This window comes from Motacilla alba, chromosome 27 (genome assembly GCF_015832195.1).
Source record: "Motacilla alba alba isolate MOTALB_02 chromosome 27, Motacilla_alba_V1.0_pri, whole genome shotgun sequence".
In the NCBI taxonomy this organism is placed as follows: domain Eukaryota; kingdom Metazoa; phylum Chordata; class Aves; order Passeriformes; family Motacillidae; genus Motacilla; species Motacilla alba.
The window spans coordinates 3,982,014-4,001,126 of record NC_052042.1 but is presented as its reverse complement, the minus strand read 5'-3'; the positions used below and the strand labels follow the sequence as shown (position 1 = coordinate 4,001,126).

The following is a 19,113-nucleotide window of genomic DNA, read 5'->3' as shown; positions in this document are numbered from 1 at the left end:
CCCAAGGCAGGGGTGGAGTCACCACCCCTGGAAGCATCCAAACAACAAGCAGATGTGGCACTTTGTGATATGGCTCAGTGACGTGGTGGGACTCAGTCAAAGGCTGGACTTGATTATCTTGCAGGTCTTTTCCAACCTGAATGATCCAGTGATTCTACAATACCCACAGTGTGCATGATGGCTCCCAGCACATGGTCATCTCTACTGAAGCAGACAAGCTTTGCTGGGTCAAGCAAAGCAACACTCTCCTCTCTCCATCCCATTTAAAGGGCCACTGATAAATCCCAATTTTTGTTATTTTCCATTCTTTCACATTCTAGGCACTTACCAGCACCTCTCCTTTCCCCCCAGTGCCTTCTAGGAACTGCAGGCAAGCTGACTGCTCTGGTAATTTTGGCTCTCTGAACATTCTGGTTTCACACATTCATTACTTTACCTGGCATGCACTTTCTCTCTCCATGAACCTTTTCCATATCCTCATACTGCAAGTTTTTCAGATGTTTACATACACCACTGATTTTTCTAAATCTGCTTTTAATTTTACAAAATTATTTCTAGCTCATTCATCGTAGTGACCAAATTAAAAACTACTTGTGTGTCATATTCAATATCCCATTATTTTTTCCCTTTAAAATTGATGGGGTTTATTATTATTCTTAATATAACCTAACACAGGGCTCTTTTTGGCCTGCTGTTTGGCTTGTGTCACACAGATGTTTTCACTGAGCTGCCCATCACAGTGGGACTATCTTCTGATTTATCAGAGCTGCTGGGACTCCATCAGCACACCTCAGCCATTGAATCAGTTTTTCCCAGTATTTTCTTTGACTCGCTGACAGTCCAATGAACTGCATCAAGTTTAAGGTAATGTAACTGGGGAGCTTTGGACAAAGCAGGCCAAGGGTATCCTGGGCTGCATGTGGAAGAGTCATGCTGGCAGGGGAAGGGGGTGATGCTCCTCTTCTGCTCAGTTCCATGTCCTTTTTACGTTGGGGGCACCGGAATTGTACAGAGAATTCCAGGTGGGGAATAACCCAACCCAACCTCAGCTGGCCCTGCTTGAAGCAGAAGGTTGGTTTAGATGATCTCCAGAAGTGCCTGCCAATCTCAAACTGCAGCGTTTGATCAGCCCACAGTTGGGATCTTCAAGAATGTAAAGCTTTATTACTATTATAAATTCTTTATGGTGGAGTTTTTCTATGTCTTTGTTTTAACTTGTCCTTTTAAACAAATCCCCACTGAAACTTATCTCAGTACAAAATAACATCCACTAACTTTAAAACATAGAAATCATTGCACTTTAAAGCAAATTAAAATTCAGTGCAAGGATGGTACACTTATCTTCCCTCCAGCTGATAAAACTACAGTTTCATGAAATGCCAGAAGTGATAGAAGTTCCTTCATTTGCTGCGTTATCAATGCAGCTCCTGAAGAATAAGTTCCTTGCAACTGGAAATTATGAAGTAACACAGTATATCACTTGGCATTGATTGACATGTTTTATTTTTGTATTGATATAGAAAAATGTTCCTCTGTGTGAGTTTTAAATATAAATTTCCATTGACAGAACATTCTGTATTATTATTGCTGCTGTTTCATCTGTCACATTTTCACTGAACTTTGAAAAATTACTCTGTTCTGCCAGAACCTCAGTGTCCTTCGTGCTGCTCTGGCAGACAACACAGTTAGAAAGAATTTCCCAGAAAGCAGGAGAAAAAGGATTTAATCCTCAGCATTTGGGATCTCCCATTAAGGAAACCATGATTAAAAGCACAGAAAACATACTATTTTATTACAATCTGGATTAGAGAATATCTCCTTGGATATATTCAGAATAAAGCAACTGGGGGGAAAGGCATTGTAGAGATGTACAGATTGGGCAGTTTCAGTGCAAATACTCCCATTCCTTATCTTCCTTTCAGCTTAAGCTCTGGTGAGATGGCAAATAATTATAGTCTCGCCTGAGAAGGCAAAGCATGGCTGGAATAACAAGCAGCAGCTTTTGATACAAAGAATGTTTTCTTTGCTGAGCTCATGTAAATTAACACATTAAAACCCAAAAATTGTTCTAATTTTTAGATTCAAGTGCAAACTACTGGTCAAAGTCTCAATCAGATTTTAATTAATCAATGGCTAATAGAAGAATTCATTTATTTAATGCAAATCCCATAAACTCTCATTGCGTGATTTTCAACACGACTGGAAGTAAGGTAGTGGAAGAAATTCAGTGTGGGATGGAGATCTGGAGAGGCTTTCCCAAAATTTGCTGCAATTCAGAAGCAGCTTTAGCTGGGACAGGATTTGTTTGCTGAGACAGCCAGTGGGAGATGGCAGAGTCAGAAGAGAGCCCCAAAAGTGTGGAATGGCTGGGGCTGAGGGGAGAGGCTGATGGAGAAGGTTCATTCAGCCTACAGAAAGGACAGGGACACTGGATCCAAGCATAGCTGCACCCTTTCACTATCTGCAGGGCCTGGAGAGAAGACACAACCACACTCCTCTAAGAACTGGAAAGGGAAAGGACAAGGAGCTACAGCCACAGCTTCCATCGAGGACATCTTCTACTAGGTAGAAGAAAAATGTTTTTCACAGTTAAAAGTTGGTGAGCCCCAAGAGAGGCTGGCAGGAGAGCCTACTGATCTCCATCAGTGGAGATCTTCAAACCCTGCCTGGATGAGCCCTGAGAAGCACGGTCCCTCCCTGAAGCCAGCCCTGCTTCTGGGGGTGCATGGATGGGTTGACCTCGTGAGGTCACTCCCAGCTTTGAGTATTCCAGGATTCAAGGCAAGTGCTGACATCAGGAGACACTTACAAAGGAAGGAAAAAATTAACTTGGTAATTGAGGAACCAGCCTCTCTTTATCTTCTCCTGAACATGAATAGCATTCAAAGGCCCTGGAAAACTTTTTCATGCAAAAATTAGCACACAGCCCAAGATACCAATCTAGTTTAGAGGACAAGTCTGCTACTTCTCTTTAGATTTTTTCTTTTATTTATTCTCCAAAGACATCTTTGGCTTTAGAAAAAAAGACTGGATTTTAATTTCTGTCAAAAGGTAACAACAAAAGGAACCATTTATAGCAGAAAGCTCTGCTTGGCTTTGAAGTATTCAGTTGAAATAGGCTCCTGTTAAAAGGACATTTTCTAGCCCAATGTATAGTACAGACCATTTTAAATCCACAACTTGCTTTAAAAAATTGAATGGGAAGTGTTAAAAGTGTAACATATGTGTTAAAGGCAAAAACTTTACAAAACCACATTTCTTGGCTCTCAATCAAACTAGTTCATGCAGGAGACCAAAAACGTCTTGTGTCAGTCAGTCAACCCAGCCTGGCCCTGGGGCACTGCCAGGGATCCAGGGGCAGCCACAGCTTCTCTGGGCACCCTGTGCCAGGGCCTGCCCACCCCCACATGGAGGAATTCCTTCCCAGTATCCCATCTAACCCTGCCCTCTGGCAGTGGGAGCCATTCATGTCACTCCAGGTCTTTGTCCAGCTTCCCTCTCCAGCTCTCCTGGAGCTCCTTTAAGCACTGGAGGGGGCTCTAAGGTCTCCCTGGAGCCTTCTGTTCTCCAGTCTGAACATTCCCAGCTCTCCCAGCCTGGCTCCAGCACTTGCACCAACTCCGTGGCCTCCTCTGGACTTGCTCCAACAGGTCCACATCTGTTCTGTGCTGAGGACAGGCCACTTTTCACTTTCTCTCTCTTTAAGGAATTCAGGTTCTCTGAATTACATTTGTGTTAAATTTCTCAGTGACTCATGCAGAGTCACCCAATGACAATTAAAAGAACAGAGAATTGGAAGTGGTTGATGAGTTTTGTGCTCTTCTGTTACATACCGGACTAGCCATCTGCCAATTTAAATACAAAAAGAGGGCGGGGAGGAAAGGCCTCCTGCTTTCACTCTCAGCAAAACTGCTAATTGTCCATACCTGAGGAAAAGGAAGGAGATACTCAGGCTCAGACAGCTTCTACAAAACCTGCATCATAGCTCAAAGCTTTCCAGCCAGCCAGGGGTATAACAAGCTGCATCACAATAAAGATTTTATGATTTGCCTTCTTTATCTGTTTTCAAGCATGAAATCACCTTGTTGGGCAAATATGAGCAAGAACCATGACTATCTGTAAAATCAGGCTATTACTATTTCCCTCTGCAGAGATGGGAAGTCTTTATGTAACACTACTGAAGTACTTCTGAAATATCACAGAGAAGATACCAGGCAAGTACAGATTATTTTGGTCACTATAATCTGATTAGAAACACTGCCCACTCCTGCATTTGCAGAAACAGAAAAACAACAGAAGCTGTCTCACATGGCTGATCCCTGAACCAGGGCCTGCTGTTCTGTGAGGATGACTCACCCTGAGATGAGGAGATACACCCTTTACCTCAGCACCATTACTTCATTGTTACGTTGAGACACCTGGTTGCCGTGGAATTAGACAATAACCACCCTCTCCCAAACCCCACGGTGATCCCAGCCCACGCCACTGGGGGTCAGGGGGAGCAGGGCCATACCTGGTTCTCGTCCTGCACCTCCATGCTGTACTGGGGCCCTGGCTGAACCTCCGTGACTTTCTCTCCGAGGAGGAAGCCCAGGCGAGTCATGAGTGTGTTCGCTGCCTCATCTACGGATGGAGGGGGTCCCAGCTCTTGCTCGGTATCACCTAAACACAAGAAAAACAGATTCAGGCAGGAATTGTTTACTTTTGGCTGCTGCTCAGCAGTTTTACCGACACAACACCTGTACCTGTTGTGTACCCTCAGTATCCGGGTTTTCAGGTTATTCACGTTATTCAAGTCTGTTTTACCATTCCACGCTGGTCATTAATTTTAGGTCATGTACCACAGACATAAGATTTCTCCAGTGTTAACTGTTGCTTCTCCTCTCACTACTCATTATTTTCTCAGCACCTCCCATGGAAGCACACCTAGCTATCTTGTCCCTGTAGCAGAAGCACCAGAGCTACCAGGGAACAAGATTTTCTGGGCCAGCATTGGAGAAGAGTGGTTGCTCTCTACCCTCTTTTTCACAGAGAAGTTACTCACAGAGAAGACAAGGCTATGAGAGCCATTTGGAAGGTGCTCCATGAGCTGCAGAGCAACCAACCCGTGCAACCTGTGCAACCGAGTAGTTAACAGGAAAGACCAGGACAGAAAATACATTTGTGGAAGTGCAACTTCCACTGTCACCTGCTGTCCCCAACACACTCATAGTCATACAGAAATCAAGTCTCTCCAAATACAACTCACTTCCTGCACTCACGCTATGGGCCATGCCACAAATTCCCCATCAAGTCTGCAAACCAGGCCAAAACCAACATTCCTAATGATTTTTTCTATTTTTTTCCCCACCACCTGTAGGAAAAGCAGCACAGATGAGCTTCCAGCTAGCAATGCACACTGGGAAAAGGCCTGGCGTGTATACTGGCATGTCTGTATCCTTTTAATTTTATAACAAAAAAGGAGGAACAAAAACCAGTGGAGGTTTTTGACTTGTAGTATCACACATGCAATTTGGGTTCTGAATGTCAAGCTCCTTCCTGCTCATGCCAATAGCAGGGTTAAAGCCTGAAGGTCAAGTTCTTACCACTTTACACTGAAGTAATACTGTGCTTAGTGCAGTTATAGGAGACTAATTAGGATTTGCAATTAGTCTACAGTTAATTATTCATCTGATAATGTACAATCTGGAAAAGAGCCCATCTCCATTTCCTAGCTCTGTCCTGGTTTGGGCTCTTCCAGCACTCAGCCAGCAGCAACAGTAAAAGGATGCTACTTTAAATAAAATATTGCTTTTTGATAACTGTAACTGAAACCCACAAATCATGGAACCTGGGATATATACAAAACCTGAGGAAATTTAAGCCAGTTGCTTCCAGAAATTCGCATTTAATCTCATAGAGTACAGCTCACAGAAGCCTACAGCAATTTCTGGATGTCTCATCTGCACTACTGCGAATTAAAAACCCGGGAGCATCTCCCATGCTACCACAACTGCATTCCTAAACACCACCAGCTCTGGGAGCTGAGCATCTGGAGCTGTCCTTCCAGCGTGGCTTCACTGTTATGAAAATGGATGATGCAGTAGGTCCACGTAAGCTGTGTGAGTTACTGAATCCCCATTGTACTGCTTGAACCAAGGCTGACGTGAATCCGATACATTCAAGAGAGACAAATTTAAACGGATGGCCCAATTTGAGGAACTGCTGACCACCCACAGGCAATCTGTGGGCATTCACTGGCTCTAGGAGCCCAAGCCAGAACAGAGACATTTATGTACAATGAAAATTAGAGACACTATTATTTCCAAGGTTATTCCTTTCTTTAAAAGGTAGACTACCTTTTTAAAGGTAGATTTTTTTGGTAAAAGACTTTCCCTGGATATGGCTCCACAGCTTATTGTGCATTCCCATTCTGTCTTCACAACTAAGATATTAAAAATATTCAAATTATGCTGACTTACACATCTGGGGCAGAAAGGAACAGCTGGATCTACTTCTATACTGCTCACCTGGGAGGATTCAGGAGCACCAGGTGGGGCAGCTGCAGGGCACTGGGCACAGCCAGTTTCCTTTGGCTTAGTGCTGGGAACAACTCCCAACCAAAATTCACTCATTGGAGGTTGAGTTAATCCTTAATCCCCTGCTTCTTTTAAACTACCCTTAAAACATTTCCAAGGGGCACGACCCTGGATTTCACCTGTAAAATACAGAGAACTACAATCTTGCCTCAAGTCATTGTAGAGGTACATGGAAGATTTAGAGGACAATAATTATGTGCTTTGAGAACAGTCCCAATGGCAGGGCGTTGGAACCACAGCATCTCCCAGATCCCTTCAACCCAAACCAGTTTGTGACTGTAATTCACAGAATCATGGAAAGGTTTGGCATGGGAAGGACCTTAAAGCCCATCCATTGCCATCTCCTGCCACAGGCAGAGAGACCTTGCACTGTCCCAGGGTGCTCCAAGCCCCACACAACCTGTCCTTGGACACTCCCAGGGCTGGAGCAGCAACAGCTGCTCTGGGCACCCTGTGCCAGGACCTCACCAGGCTCCCAGGGAATCATTTCTTCCTCATATCTGATCTAACTCTCACCTCCTTCAGCTTAAGTTTCTTCTGCCTTGTCTTGTCACTCCAAGCTCCTTCCCTGCGAGATGCTGGTCATGGTACAAGGTATCACCAGCTGAACCACAGAAGTGGAGCTGTGAGACCTCCATATTCCATACAGAACTACCAATTATTTTATTATAACCTGGCTTTCAAAGTACAGATAAGTCTGAATTTAAGCAAAGCGCCATTGTACTGGATTATCCCTTCCTAAAGTCTTCAAAAATAACTGGAATCATTTCACTGAATGTCAAAGAACAGACATAACAGCTCTGAAGTGCCTGTGAATGGGTATTATGGAAAAAAGCTGTATGTTGCCTTTCAGGGCTGACAGTAAGACCTAATACTCTCTTCCTAAGTTCAGTGAAAGGGCATAACTGGCTTCTTCTCCCTTCTCCTGCGTGTTATCCAGTTGGTGCTGCAACCACGTTTTACTCCTAACTTCAACTCTCAAATGAGAGCTTGTGTCTTGGCTGATTTCTACCCCTAATGAGAGGTCTGCTGCAACAAGTGGAGATACCTAAGGCTCACACAGATACCTTTTTCTCTTTATTTTGAACAATTTCAGCAGATCCCAGCAGTGAACACCCCCATACTTTCCATCTACTTCTGCCTCTTTTTTAGTTAATGACTTTTTCTTTGACTGAACTGCAAAAATGCAAATTAGAAATACAACCTGAGCTTGTCAAGCAATTTAATACCTCTGATCCTCCCTTCAAAAAATTCAACCCACTTTAAATATGTCAGCAGATCTCTGCAATTCACCCTGGAATTTACCTGATTTAGGCCATTTAGGAGCAATTTTACAGAGCCTGGCAGCTCTCTCAGATGTCTTATCTAGAAATACCCTTTGGATTTCTGAAGGGGTCAACTCTTAACACCTCTGCAGGCATCACATGCAGCAGGATTGAGTTCATAAGTGCTCATAAATGTTCAGAGTATTCCTTGAAAACCAAATATATCATTTTACAGCAGAGTTATTAGGTTTGCTCTTCTCAAGAAACCATAACACTCAAAATGTCCGATGTTTTTTTGTACATTGTCATTTTCAAATAGTGTTTCTGTTACCTCCTTTCAATTCCTGTATGAAAGCTGCCACATATTTCAGCTGCAATTGCTTACAAGCAAATGAAATTTCTTCATGATTTATTTGGTAATTCTGTGACTGGTTTGATAGCCAGCCTCATCTAATTCTAGATAAATGGTGGAGGGTAGTGCCCCTGGAGACATTAGCACTGCATCTGTAGCCCACAGAATATTTGCAGTTTAATTGCTATAGTTTTACTTTCAATCCAGCTGACACCTATTTCAGTGAGTGGCTAACAAGAACTGGGGGTAACAGTTCCTTTAGAGGCACCCGTCCCCAAATCTGCCCGAGTATGAGACCGATTTACCTTCAGGAAATCAAAAATTCTTCAATCAGCAGCGAAAAAAAGAATAGCTACGTGCAAAAAGCACTTATGGAAGGGCAGAAATAAAATGATACCATTTAGGACCCTGATCTTCAATTACATAATGGCAGAGTTTTATCTAACAACTTCCCTACCTCCCTGTGACCTGAATCTGTCCCATTATTATGTACATCTGCTTTAAATTATTCTGGATACACTGAGCTGAATTTAGAAAATATCCTTGACCATTCCTGCATATCCCCCTAATCTCAGAACTAATGGGAGATTTTTTTCATTCGTTTTGTTTACATCAAGAAGAGATTGAAAAAAATTTAACCACTAAGGGATGAAGGCGGCCCTATATGCATCTCTAAAAATGTAAAAATGTCAATTTTTTTGTACTGCTGCACCTCCAGTCCGGGATCAGTTTTGGGGAAGATATTGAGGGGCTGGAACAGGGAAGGGAACAGAGCTGGGAAGGGTTTGGAGCCCCAGGAGGGGCTGAGGGAGCTGGGAAAGGGGCTCAGCCTGGAAAAAAATGAGGCTCAGGGGGGCATTTCTGGACCAAAGAAAAAAGAATGAGGGAAATGAGAGGGTATTCATCACTGAACATTCATTATATATAGATATATATATATATAAAAATGCCAGTTATCCTAAATATGAGCCTGGGCATCTGGAATATCTCCTGGAAGCAGAATTACACTTTGATCCTCAAAAATATTCCTGAGCTCTTCAACAAATCAAGGACACCAGGACAGAAGCAGTAAGTTCCCCACTGATGGAAAGCAGAGATGAAATTGTTTCTTTCTTTACAGTTTTTGGCACTTAAGCTCAAAAAAAAAAATGAATATGGGGCTGTGCTCCAGCCCCGGACATCCAACACTGGATGTCAAAGGCCACCCATCAAAGGCTTTGGCTGGTAAATAAAGTTGTTTATATTTATTTTTAGGTCTTAAACTGACCTTTTATTCCAGACAAGTCTGAGGGTAGTGGATTACACTCTTATTGATGCAGAAGGCTTTTTTAATATCAAAAAAGAAGAAATACTCCCTTAAATACCATGTGTTTGCCAAAGCCTGTTTATGTTTTTGCCTGTTTAGGCATGTGTCTTAGTTTGAAAGACAGGTGCTGGCCAAGGAAGGTGGGAACCTCCCTTGGAATGGAGAATGTGACCCCCTTCACTCCGAATTGCTGTAATCTGAAATTATGGAGCTTTCAGGCAAAGGTACGGGAAAAGAAACCCCAGCTCTTTACCAGGATGTATATGCGTACACAAGGCAAACAAACAGCTGTGGCACTGTTAAAAACAGGACCAGACTCCTGGGACTGAAGTGATTTCAGCGTTTATTATAATAAAAAGGCCAAAAGCAAGGGGGCCTGGGCCGAGCAGGAGAGTTCCTGTCGAGGATCAGCACTGGGGCTGCTTCAGCAGCGATGTCCCCGAGGTTCCAGGTGGAGCAGCACAGCTTCCATGGGTCAGATGCCCCTTTTTCTCCTGTTTTTTGTCCCTTTGGATTGGTTTCTTTTTGGATCCTTCACTTGCATGAACGTTTAAGGTGCTTGACTGGCCCATTACAGTTCCGTCCAGGCTGGCTCGATTGATGTCCCTGATGTTCCAGGTGGAACGGCACTGATTCAATGGGTCAGATTCCCCTTTTTATCCTGTTTTTTGTCCTTTGGATCGGTTTCTTTTTTGGATCCTTCATGCAAATCCAGTTTTAAGCGCTTGACTGGCCCATTGCAGTTCTGTCCAGGCTGGCTCATTTGACATCCCTGATGTTCCAGGTGGAATGGCACAGATTCAGCAGGTCAGATTCCCCTCTTTATGCTGTTTTTTGTCCTTTGAATTGGTTTCTTTTTGGATCCTTCATGCAAATCACTTTTAAGCACTTGACTGGCCCATTACTTCTGTCCAGGCTGGCTCTTTCTGCTTGGGGAGTGATGCACTTGACTTAGGCGCATTATGGTACGTTAAGTGCTGTATTTCTTATAACCACCCTTTTCACCCCTTTGACCACAACCAAACTAACAGTACATGCTTAACAATTATGAACTATTTTTCAGCAGTTTCTAACCTATTTTTAACAGGCACGAACACCGGAGCGGAGCTGGCCTCAGCGCGGCCTCAGGCTCTGCACCGCGGGCTCGGCCGCCTTTCCCCTCACGGCAATGGCGGGCGGGCGAGAGGCAGGCCCGCCGCCCGAGGGTGGCAAACAACATCCACCAGACAACGCCGCAGCCTTAGCAGGAGCCGCGGGCGTCCGATGGACACGGGGCGCTGGGGTTGAGTGTAGCGGAAAGCCCGAGGCAGCGGCAGCCGGGCTCCCCCGTAGCATCTGCCTCAGCCGGAGGGATGCGCCCCTCGGGGAGGGGGCCTGGGTTCTCCTCCGAGGCACCCGAAGAGGTGGTGAAGGTCCGGCCCAGTCACGCCGGGTGTAATGAGTCCTGGTTCAGCAGCTGCTCTTACAAGGAAAGGCTCACCCACGGCAGGAGAAGCAGTGGGACAAAAGCAATGAATCCAGAAGCAGTGAATCCAAAAGCAGTGAATCCAGCAGCACCGAATCCAGAAGCAATGAAGCCAAAAGCGCCGAATCCAGAAGCGCCGAATCCCGAAGCACCGAATCCAAAAGCACCGAATCCAGAAGCACCGAATCCAGAAGCGCCGAATCCAGAAGCGCCGAATCCAGAAGCGCCGAATCCCGAAGCACCGAATCCAGAAGCACCGAATCCAGAAGCACTGAATCCAGAAGCACCGAATCCAGAAGCCCTGAATCCAGAAGCACCGAATCCAGAAGCACCGAATCCAGAAGCACTGAATCCAGAAGCACCGAATCCAGAAGCCCTGAATCCAGAAGCCCTGAATCCAGAAGCACTGAATCTCGAAGCACCGAATCCAGAAGCACTGAATCCAGAAGCACTGAATCCTCCAGGCAGGAGCGCAGGCCGGCTGTCCCTCCTCCGATCCCAGCCCTCACCCCCGCCAAATTCTCCCAAATTCTCGCAGTATCTCTGCCCTTTTCAAGAGAAAACCGCTCAGGTAAGGGAGTAGCCAGCTGCACCCTTCTCCCTCCTCCTCCCAGCCACAGCTTTTGTTCTTAAGAATCACTGGTTATTGTCTCTTAGCAACAAATGGGACAAAATTTCAGAGAGAGAGAGAGAGAGAAAAAAAAAAAAAATAAAGAAAAAAATCCTAACCTTCACCAGCATGTTGCATCACAACCACCCAAATAATCTCTTTAATTCCAGCAACTCTCTTTCAAAACCTCTCACATTCCTTCCTCTTATTTTTCACATCATTTATTTCTATCAGGTGATAGAAATCTGACAAGAATTCTGAAAAACCTGCTCCCTTTGTGGTAAGGCCAACCCTGGCCAACTAACGGGCACAAAGAAAGTTGTGGGAGACATATATACACATATACATATATATAAATGTAACATAGTATTTCCACCAATTTCTTGGGGAGAAGAGTCTGTAGAAGAGGATTTTGACAAACACCTTTCCTTCTTCCAAGGCATCTTTGCCAGCTCAAAACACAACGAGCATTAAAATGAGCCAAATGTTTAGCAAGGCAAATGACATTTACTGTCACCTTTGACCACTGTTAAGTGGGAGGTCACGAGCAAGAGACAAGACAGCACGAAGACCTTGTCCTTACCTGATCTGATCTATTAGCACGTTCCCAGGATAAATTTATTAAAAGCAAATCTGCCTAAATTATGGTCTTCACGTTTACAACACTGACAACAATCTTGAAAACCTACTATTACATACCTGAATAAGACTTCAAAAGTTCTGTTTGGATGTAGTAACTGCTACAGAAATAGACTAATTTACTGTTGTCAGCTTTTAAAATAACAAGTCAGACTGAACAGAGCTTAAACCTGGTCTAGTGGAAGGCTCCCTGCCCTTGGCAGCAAGTGGAATGGTCCCTTCCAGCCCAACGCAGCTTGTTATTCTCTGATTCTTTGGGGGGCTAATTTCTAACAGAACCAATGTCTAGGGCTGTTACTAATTGTGTACCTTCAGTGATTGGAGAGGGAAAACTACTGTCCATATGGATGAGATCAATTTAAATTTGCTCTTTCTGTAAAACAAACGGTATTTATGAAACTCTTACCCCACTCAAATAAAATAAAATCACCCACACTGTCCTCACAGTGCCCTGAAGTTCTACAGAGCAGGAGCTGTAATTTCATCAGTAAAATGTAGGTGGAGAAACACCACTGAAGTTACTGAAGGGGGCAGATACAGGTGACAGACGTGCAGGTAACTGCACACATCACCACAGCTCCTCTTGCCGGGCAAGACGGATGCCAAGAATAGATGGGAACAGAGCAGGGAGCCCAGGAATGCTAGCCCAGGCAGACTCTGCCAGCAGGCAGGAGTGGAGAGCAGCAGCAGGGACCTGCTCTAAGTGCTGGCCATATGTGGTGGGACAAGGCTTCCCCACAGGGATGGGGTTCCTCATGGGAACATATGGAAGAACCAGTGGGGACTTGACTCTGAGAAACAAAAACAGCAGGCACAGGAGTCGGGGAGGAAGGCTGCTACAGTCTCAGTCCAAATACAAAGATTTTGGAGCCTGCAGTAAGTTCCAGGGCGCTGGAGGAATTTGAAGCCAGGCTGGTACAACCAGGGCTTCCAAGCAGGGCTGCACTTTCAAACTGGCAGCTGGCCAAAATGGTCATGTTTGGACTCAAGGTAGTTATTTTCAAGCGATTTGGAGTTAAATAATTAGTGATATAAAACGTCAAAAATTCTGCTTAATGAGGTGGAAAATCTACTGTGGTACAGGAGGTTATGCACAAGTTGATCTCCTTTCTTCAGGGTCCAAGGGCAGCTGTGCTGCCCTGGAGAACAGAGCAGATGGGACAGAGGGACTGCTGACGACTGAAGCCAATTTCACCAGGGGAACAACAGTCACGCCAGATAAGAATAAAGAAGTTCTTGTTCTGCAGCCCTGGGGAGGGCGAGGAAGTCACAGCAACGAGCAAGAGAGCACAAGTCATGGTGTGGCTTTCAGAGCGCTGCATATTTTCACTTATGGGCAGCTCTCCATAGCATCACTGAAATTCAAGGACTTTCATCCCTAGGCACCGGGACATGGGAACCAGGCTGATGAAAGAAGGGAGCAGTTTCCTACAAATGCAACCAACCCTTCTTCTATTGTTACAGCTAACAATAATGGTAAAATGAATACTGAGGGGGTTGCCTCCACAAAGAGGTGAAACAAAATAACAGCATCTCAAAACACTGTAGGAAAAAAAGTAGAATTACTGACCACTTCCTCTTTCTGTCCCCTCTCCTCCACCTACATTTCTATGACAAAAACTTCTGCTCCTTTAGAGCACAGCATGGACACTTGCTGGGACTGTGCCTGACAGCACACACACTTCCTAACAGGCTGCCCAGAGAAGCTGTGGCTGCCTCCATCCCTGCAAGTGTTCAAGGCCAGGCTGAATGGAGCTTGGAGCAACCTGCTCTAGAAGGTGTCCCTGCCCATGTCAGGGGGCAAGACTGGATGATCTTTAAGGTGCCACTCAACCCAAACCCTGCTGGGATTCAAGAGCATCAGTGTGGGCTGCTCCTGTTGTCAAAAAATAATATGCTGGAAAAGGAAACTCCTCTGCCAGAGTCACTCGGTGAGAAATCTGCCCCACCTGCTCAGATATGGAAGAAAAGGTTTTACACTGATCCCCGCAGGCCCAACAGTGACAGTTTCATAACCATCAGGGTTGGTTTGCTTATGTACATATTTATTCGCTGGCAGAAAGCTATAAATATTCAAAAAGCCAAAGTATTAGCACAAAAATGTTACTGTTTCCCAAGAGATCAGTTGAAAGCAAGCACTGCTGCTCGCTGAGGCAAAACAACTCCTTAGATTCCCTGGGATCCATCTGGATGGGCAGCCAGAGGTGCTGGGCTGCTGCTGCTGAGCTATCTGAAGCAAAACACACCTCAGGAGCCATCTAGGTTACATCTGTGAAAACAGTCACAACACTTTAAAGTTGGGCAGTTCATCACAAAAACAGAATTTGGATCATTTACAGCCTTTTTCCCTTTTTTCTCCTCCAGGCAGACTGAACCCAAGCCCTGGAAGGGTTGGGTATTAACAGATTGCACCAGGAAGCTGCAAGAAAAGCATGTTGTCTGCAGTTATTGAACAGTTCAAACATATGGGAATAATCTACAGCATTCATAGTATTTTCACTTCTTATCTTGAACAACTCTGCTTTGATAAGATTCAATAAACCCTAAGCTCCAGACCCTGCCACTATTCTCCAAGTTGCAACTTTCAGTTCAAGCAAACTCGATGACACCTAATGGCAACTGGTCCATGGCCAATCCCAAAAGGATTCGCACCCAGAACTCCAGCAATGCCTTCAATATTCCTCCCTCTGACCCAGAATTTCAGCCCAGACCGGGGCTTGTTTTGTAACACACAAGTTTATTCTGAAACGGGTTCCATCTCTTGATCTAGCAGAAGGAACCAACAGCATCCTCCCAGGAACAGCATGAGAAAAGTCAATCGCTTCCATAGCAACCAATGTGCCAAATTATGGCTCTCCTGCAATTAGGGCTGATCACAATGATTTCCCATTCCCTTCAGGTCAGTAGGCTTGACAGTGCTGGGACAACCACAAGATTCAACAGTAAAACCATTTGTCAGATCACGGTTGGTTTGATTATTTCCTCTCCTTCCCCCCAGTTCATCACTGTTCAATATGACAGAGGCTGGACCAAAATCCTGCTGGCTAAATTTGTTTGGGGTTTTGTAGGATTTTTTTGGCTCAGTGCCTGTATTTTCACAATGAAAAATCAGGGAGTGTGGAGTGCTGGTTCCCGCATTCCCTCTTAAAGGGCTTTTTCTCAGACCTGAGAAGCATTTTGTTGTGTTTAGGAGAAACACGTGGATAGCGTAAAATGAAAAATCCACATCTTACATGATAAAAAGAGAGAAGCAGCAGCAAGCAGATGTCAAGCTCAACGATTCTTTAACCAAAGGAAGAGAAAAAGGAGCGATGAGATGAACACAAGTGCTGCTGCCATGGTAAATCACTCCCCTCCCTGTCTGTGCGGGAGCACCGCAGTGATTCCTAACTCAATCAGGGATGAAAGCAGACGCCTGCCAGCCTAACGTGCAACAAGCAAACCAGACACTCAAGATCTGTGCCCCAAAATTTCTGAAGAAGGAGTTAATCAAATTAAAAGATAATGTCATAACAGACTTAGCCTTTGGAACACAACACCAAGGTAATAAATTACATAAAATGCAACTACAAGCATTAATCTGAGGCAAAAGGCCATTACCTGAAAGCACCATCCATCTCCAACAGATTTTCTGAGCACTTAGAAGTCAAAACGTGTTTTAGCTACCATGAAAAACAAAAAGCAGTTCAAAGAAAGATGCCCTCGTGACCACAACTAAGAACCAAGAAGCCAGGACAGCATTTACCAGGCAAGCAGCGCTCCTTGGCAGGAGTGAGGTGTGATAAAGGAGGGGAAAAGCCCTACATATTAAACTGAGTTACTAGAATCACTGCAGAAAAGGTTTGACAGTTGAACAACAGAGGTTTGAATTCCTGCTATTCTGTGTTACCCTCCTTGAAGAGCAATGAGGGATGTGAGGGGCTCATCCCCAGCCTCCCTGCCTTCAGAGGGCTGCCAAGAGGGAAAACACAAATGCCTCTGTTGAACGGTGTCTGCAGGACTGGAGCAGAGACAAGGAGGGAAGATGGATCAGAAACCTTCCCAGACTCCTTATAAAGTCTCTGCTAAGTCACAGAGTCACAGAATGGTCTGGGTTGGAGGAGACCCTTTAGCTCATCCAGCTTCACCATCCACTAGACCAGGCTGCTCTAAGCCCTGTCCAGCCTGGCCTTGAACATTTCCAGGGATGGGAGACCTGTGCCAGGGCCTCATTGCCCACACAGGGAAGAGACACGGAAGAACTCCTTCTCCACCAGAGACACTACAAGTCAAGGACTGAAATCTGAACAAAAACATCTACAGAAACATAATCTGTCAACTCAGTTTATTCTGTGACAATTCTGGTAGAAAGGGGTTTTTCAAAGTCATGGAACAGCTTTTTTTTGCCATCATCTTAGTTGCAACAACTATAAAATACAGGCCAAATTCTAAATTCATTTAAGAAGATGTATTAATTTTTAAGTATCTACATTCTTTTCTCTATACAATGAATGTAATAATAAAAAAAAAAAGAAATTATACCAAGCTTAAAACTTTACTATTTGTGCTTGGTATTAGAATGTCCCTCCACGATACCACTCGGTGATCCTCTTCCTCCTTGCTCGGCACTGGAACGTCGGGAGCACGTCACTCCCCCACACTGACTCACACTGAAGATGTCACCAGCAAATCTTCCCCCCAGCAGCATGAGGGGCCGAGCAGTGGCACTGCAGTTGCTCAGGAAACCACCTCCCTGGAATGTGCTGAAATTTGCCTGAAGCCTTAAAATAAACATTTTGATACTGAGCAAAATTTCACCTCTCGGCATCTCAAATTGAAATCGTTCTTCCTATATATGCAGAGTAGCTAATGTTCTTTTTTCTTTGCTATTTAATGTTTTAAACTGCTTTCAAGTGCATAATTAATTACATTTTTTGTCAGGGATCACATTAAAAACCACTCCACCTCCCCTCCATTGCCAGGCAGATCATCAGCCTAGTTTTTTCCCCTTCTTTCAACTCACACCATTATTCTTGGAAACGCTCGGGATTTAGCACGGTGTGCCACATCTTCACAGGATGCACACATTTTAGAAGAGGGTTAATGTAAGCCTAGCACAGAAGAAAGGAGTCGTATTTCCTTGGAAAACTGATTCCAGGCAGTGCCTGAAGCTTTGCCATGATCCAGAGTAGGACTCTTCCTCCACCTTCCCATCAGGAGCTGGATGCTATGTCCCCTTTGGCTCCTGTGTCCCCTTTGGCTCCTGTGAGTTGACCACAACTTACTTACTTTCTTCCTTTCTTTCCTTCTTTCCTTCCCTCTTTCTTTCTTTCCCTCTTTCTTTCCCTCTTTACAAAAGGATCCTCTCCCAAGAGCCTACATCTTCCAAGGTGGTGTATCTTGAGCTTGGAATCCAGCCTTCCAGACCAGCAAAACCTCCAGCCCCCACATTACTGCTACTATCACAGAAGGATCCATAAATTTGGGCAGTTTCTTCCATGAACAGCTTCAGAAATCCTTCCCCAGTGGTTTCTACCCTCCCCTCTTCCCCTGCCTGTCCCAGCTGCCAATACAGACCTGGCCACAGTCCCTGGACATGGCACACATGAAGAGAGTAAGTCCTGACAGGTCCCTGGGGTCACATTTAAGGAAACTGAAACAAACTGAATCCCCAGCCTGCAGTTTCTACTTTGACTCCAAGTCCGTGCTCTTCCCTGGCATGTGCTGTTCTGCTCTCACCTCGTTTCCCTTTTCCAAGCACACCAAGATGGCACTTGGGGACACAGTCTCATGGTGGCCTCGGGTAAGCTGGGCTTACAGTTGGACTCAATAGCTCTAAAGGGCTTTTCCAACCTTACTGGCTCCACTGTCACAACTCTGCCATTGTCACTTTTTTCCTTCCTTAATGACACTTCATGTTCCTTTGATGACACCTCAAGGCAGTACAAAACTCCACTTTTCCTTTCAGATCACTAAGCTATCAGCAAGAGAAGGAGATCAAACAGCAGAAAAAGAAATTAAAGAAATTGCAGATCCCATTGTCAAAGCCCATCCCTGGGCTTGGCAGGAGTCCTGCCCTCCAAAGCTCTGCAAGAGGGGAGGCACACGTCTGGGTGTGGGAATGTGGAATTTATGGTTTTTTAATCTTACAATGCAATGATAATTCTCTGTGGATGCAATCATAATAAGTTTATAATTATTAGCAATTATAAACATGACAGCTGAAGCCGTTCAGTTAGAAAAAAGGGCTGCAGCAGCACAATTTTAATTGTAATTCATGGTGACTGAAAAAGGAGCAGCACTTTTCAAGGCAACTGTGGTCTCAAATTATGCATTGCCAAGCACAGGAACTGTCTTTTGATTTTCTGAGACAACTTCCCTTTCTGACAATACATTCAAGAAAGCCCACATTCAAAATCTGGACAACAGTCAATTAATTCCTCCAGTTTTAAGTACTCTACAAGTTCTACAAGTTCATCAGCCACAGGAATAAGCAACACCCTGATTTCACAGTCATTTATTAATATGACCTTGGCGACTGCAGCTACAGATTTCAGAGGCAGATGTCACACACTTGCACACCATTTCAACATATTAAACAATCTTTTTTCCATCCAAAGCCTATAGTGAATACGGATCCCTCTGGTTCATTATCAAGGAGAGCCAGGGGAAGAATCTGCAGAATTCAGCACAGAATCCACCAAAACACTTGCTGCTGTGTTCAGCCTTCTCCCAGCACCTCCACAGTCTCTAGCCTTCCCCAGGTTGCCACTTCCAAGCGAGGAAGAATCTGGGAAATGATACTGAGCTGCAGATTCCAGGCACTCCCACGTGCTGGGTTTGCTGGGGCTCGGGGGATTTAGGTAAAGCCTGCCCGAGCTGACAGACATGAACAGGGTTGAGCCAGGGAGGGACATGA

General features: G+C 44.8%; 1 protein-coding gene across 16 annotated transcripts in view; it reads right to left on the bottom strand.

The window, feature by feature from the left end:
* TANC2 (tetratricopeptide repeat, ankyrin repeat and coiled-coil containing 2) overlaps window positions 1–19,113 on the bottom strand; it is a 157,589-nt gene that overhangs the window by 71,780 nt on the left and 66,696 nt on the right. For all 16 annotated transcript variants that reach the window (XM_038163435.1, XM_038163438.1, XM_038163443.1 and 13 more), the window contains one exon: window positions 4,514–4,662. In XM_038163435.1, the coding sequence (XP_038019363.1) occupies window positions 4,514–4,662 (149 nt within the window). The remainder of the gene's footprint in view (window positions 1–4,513; window positions 4,663–19,113) is intronic.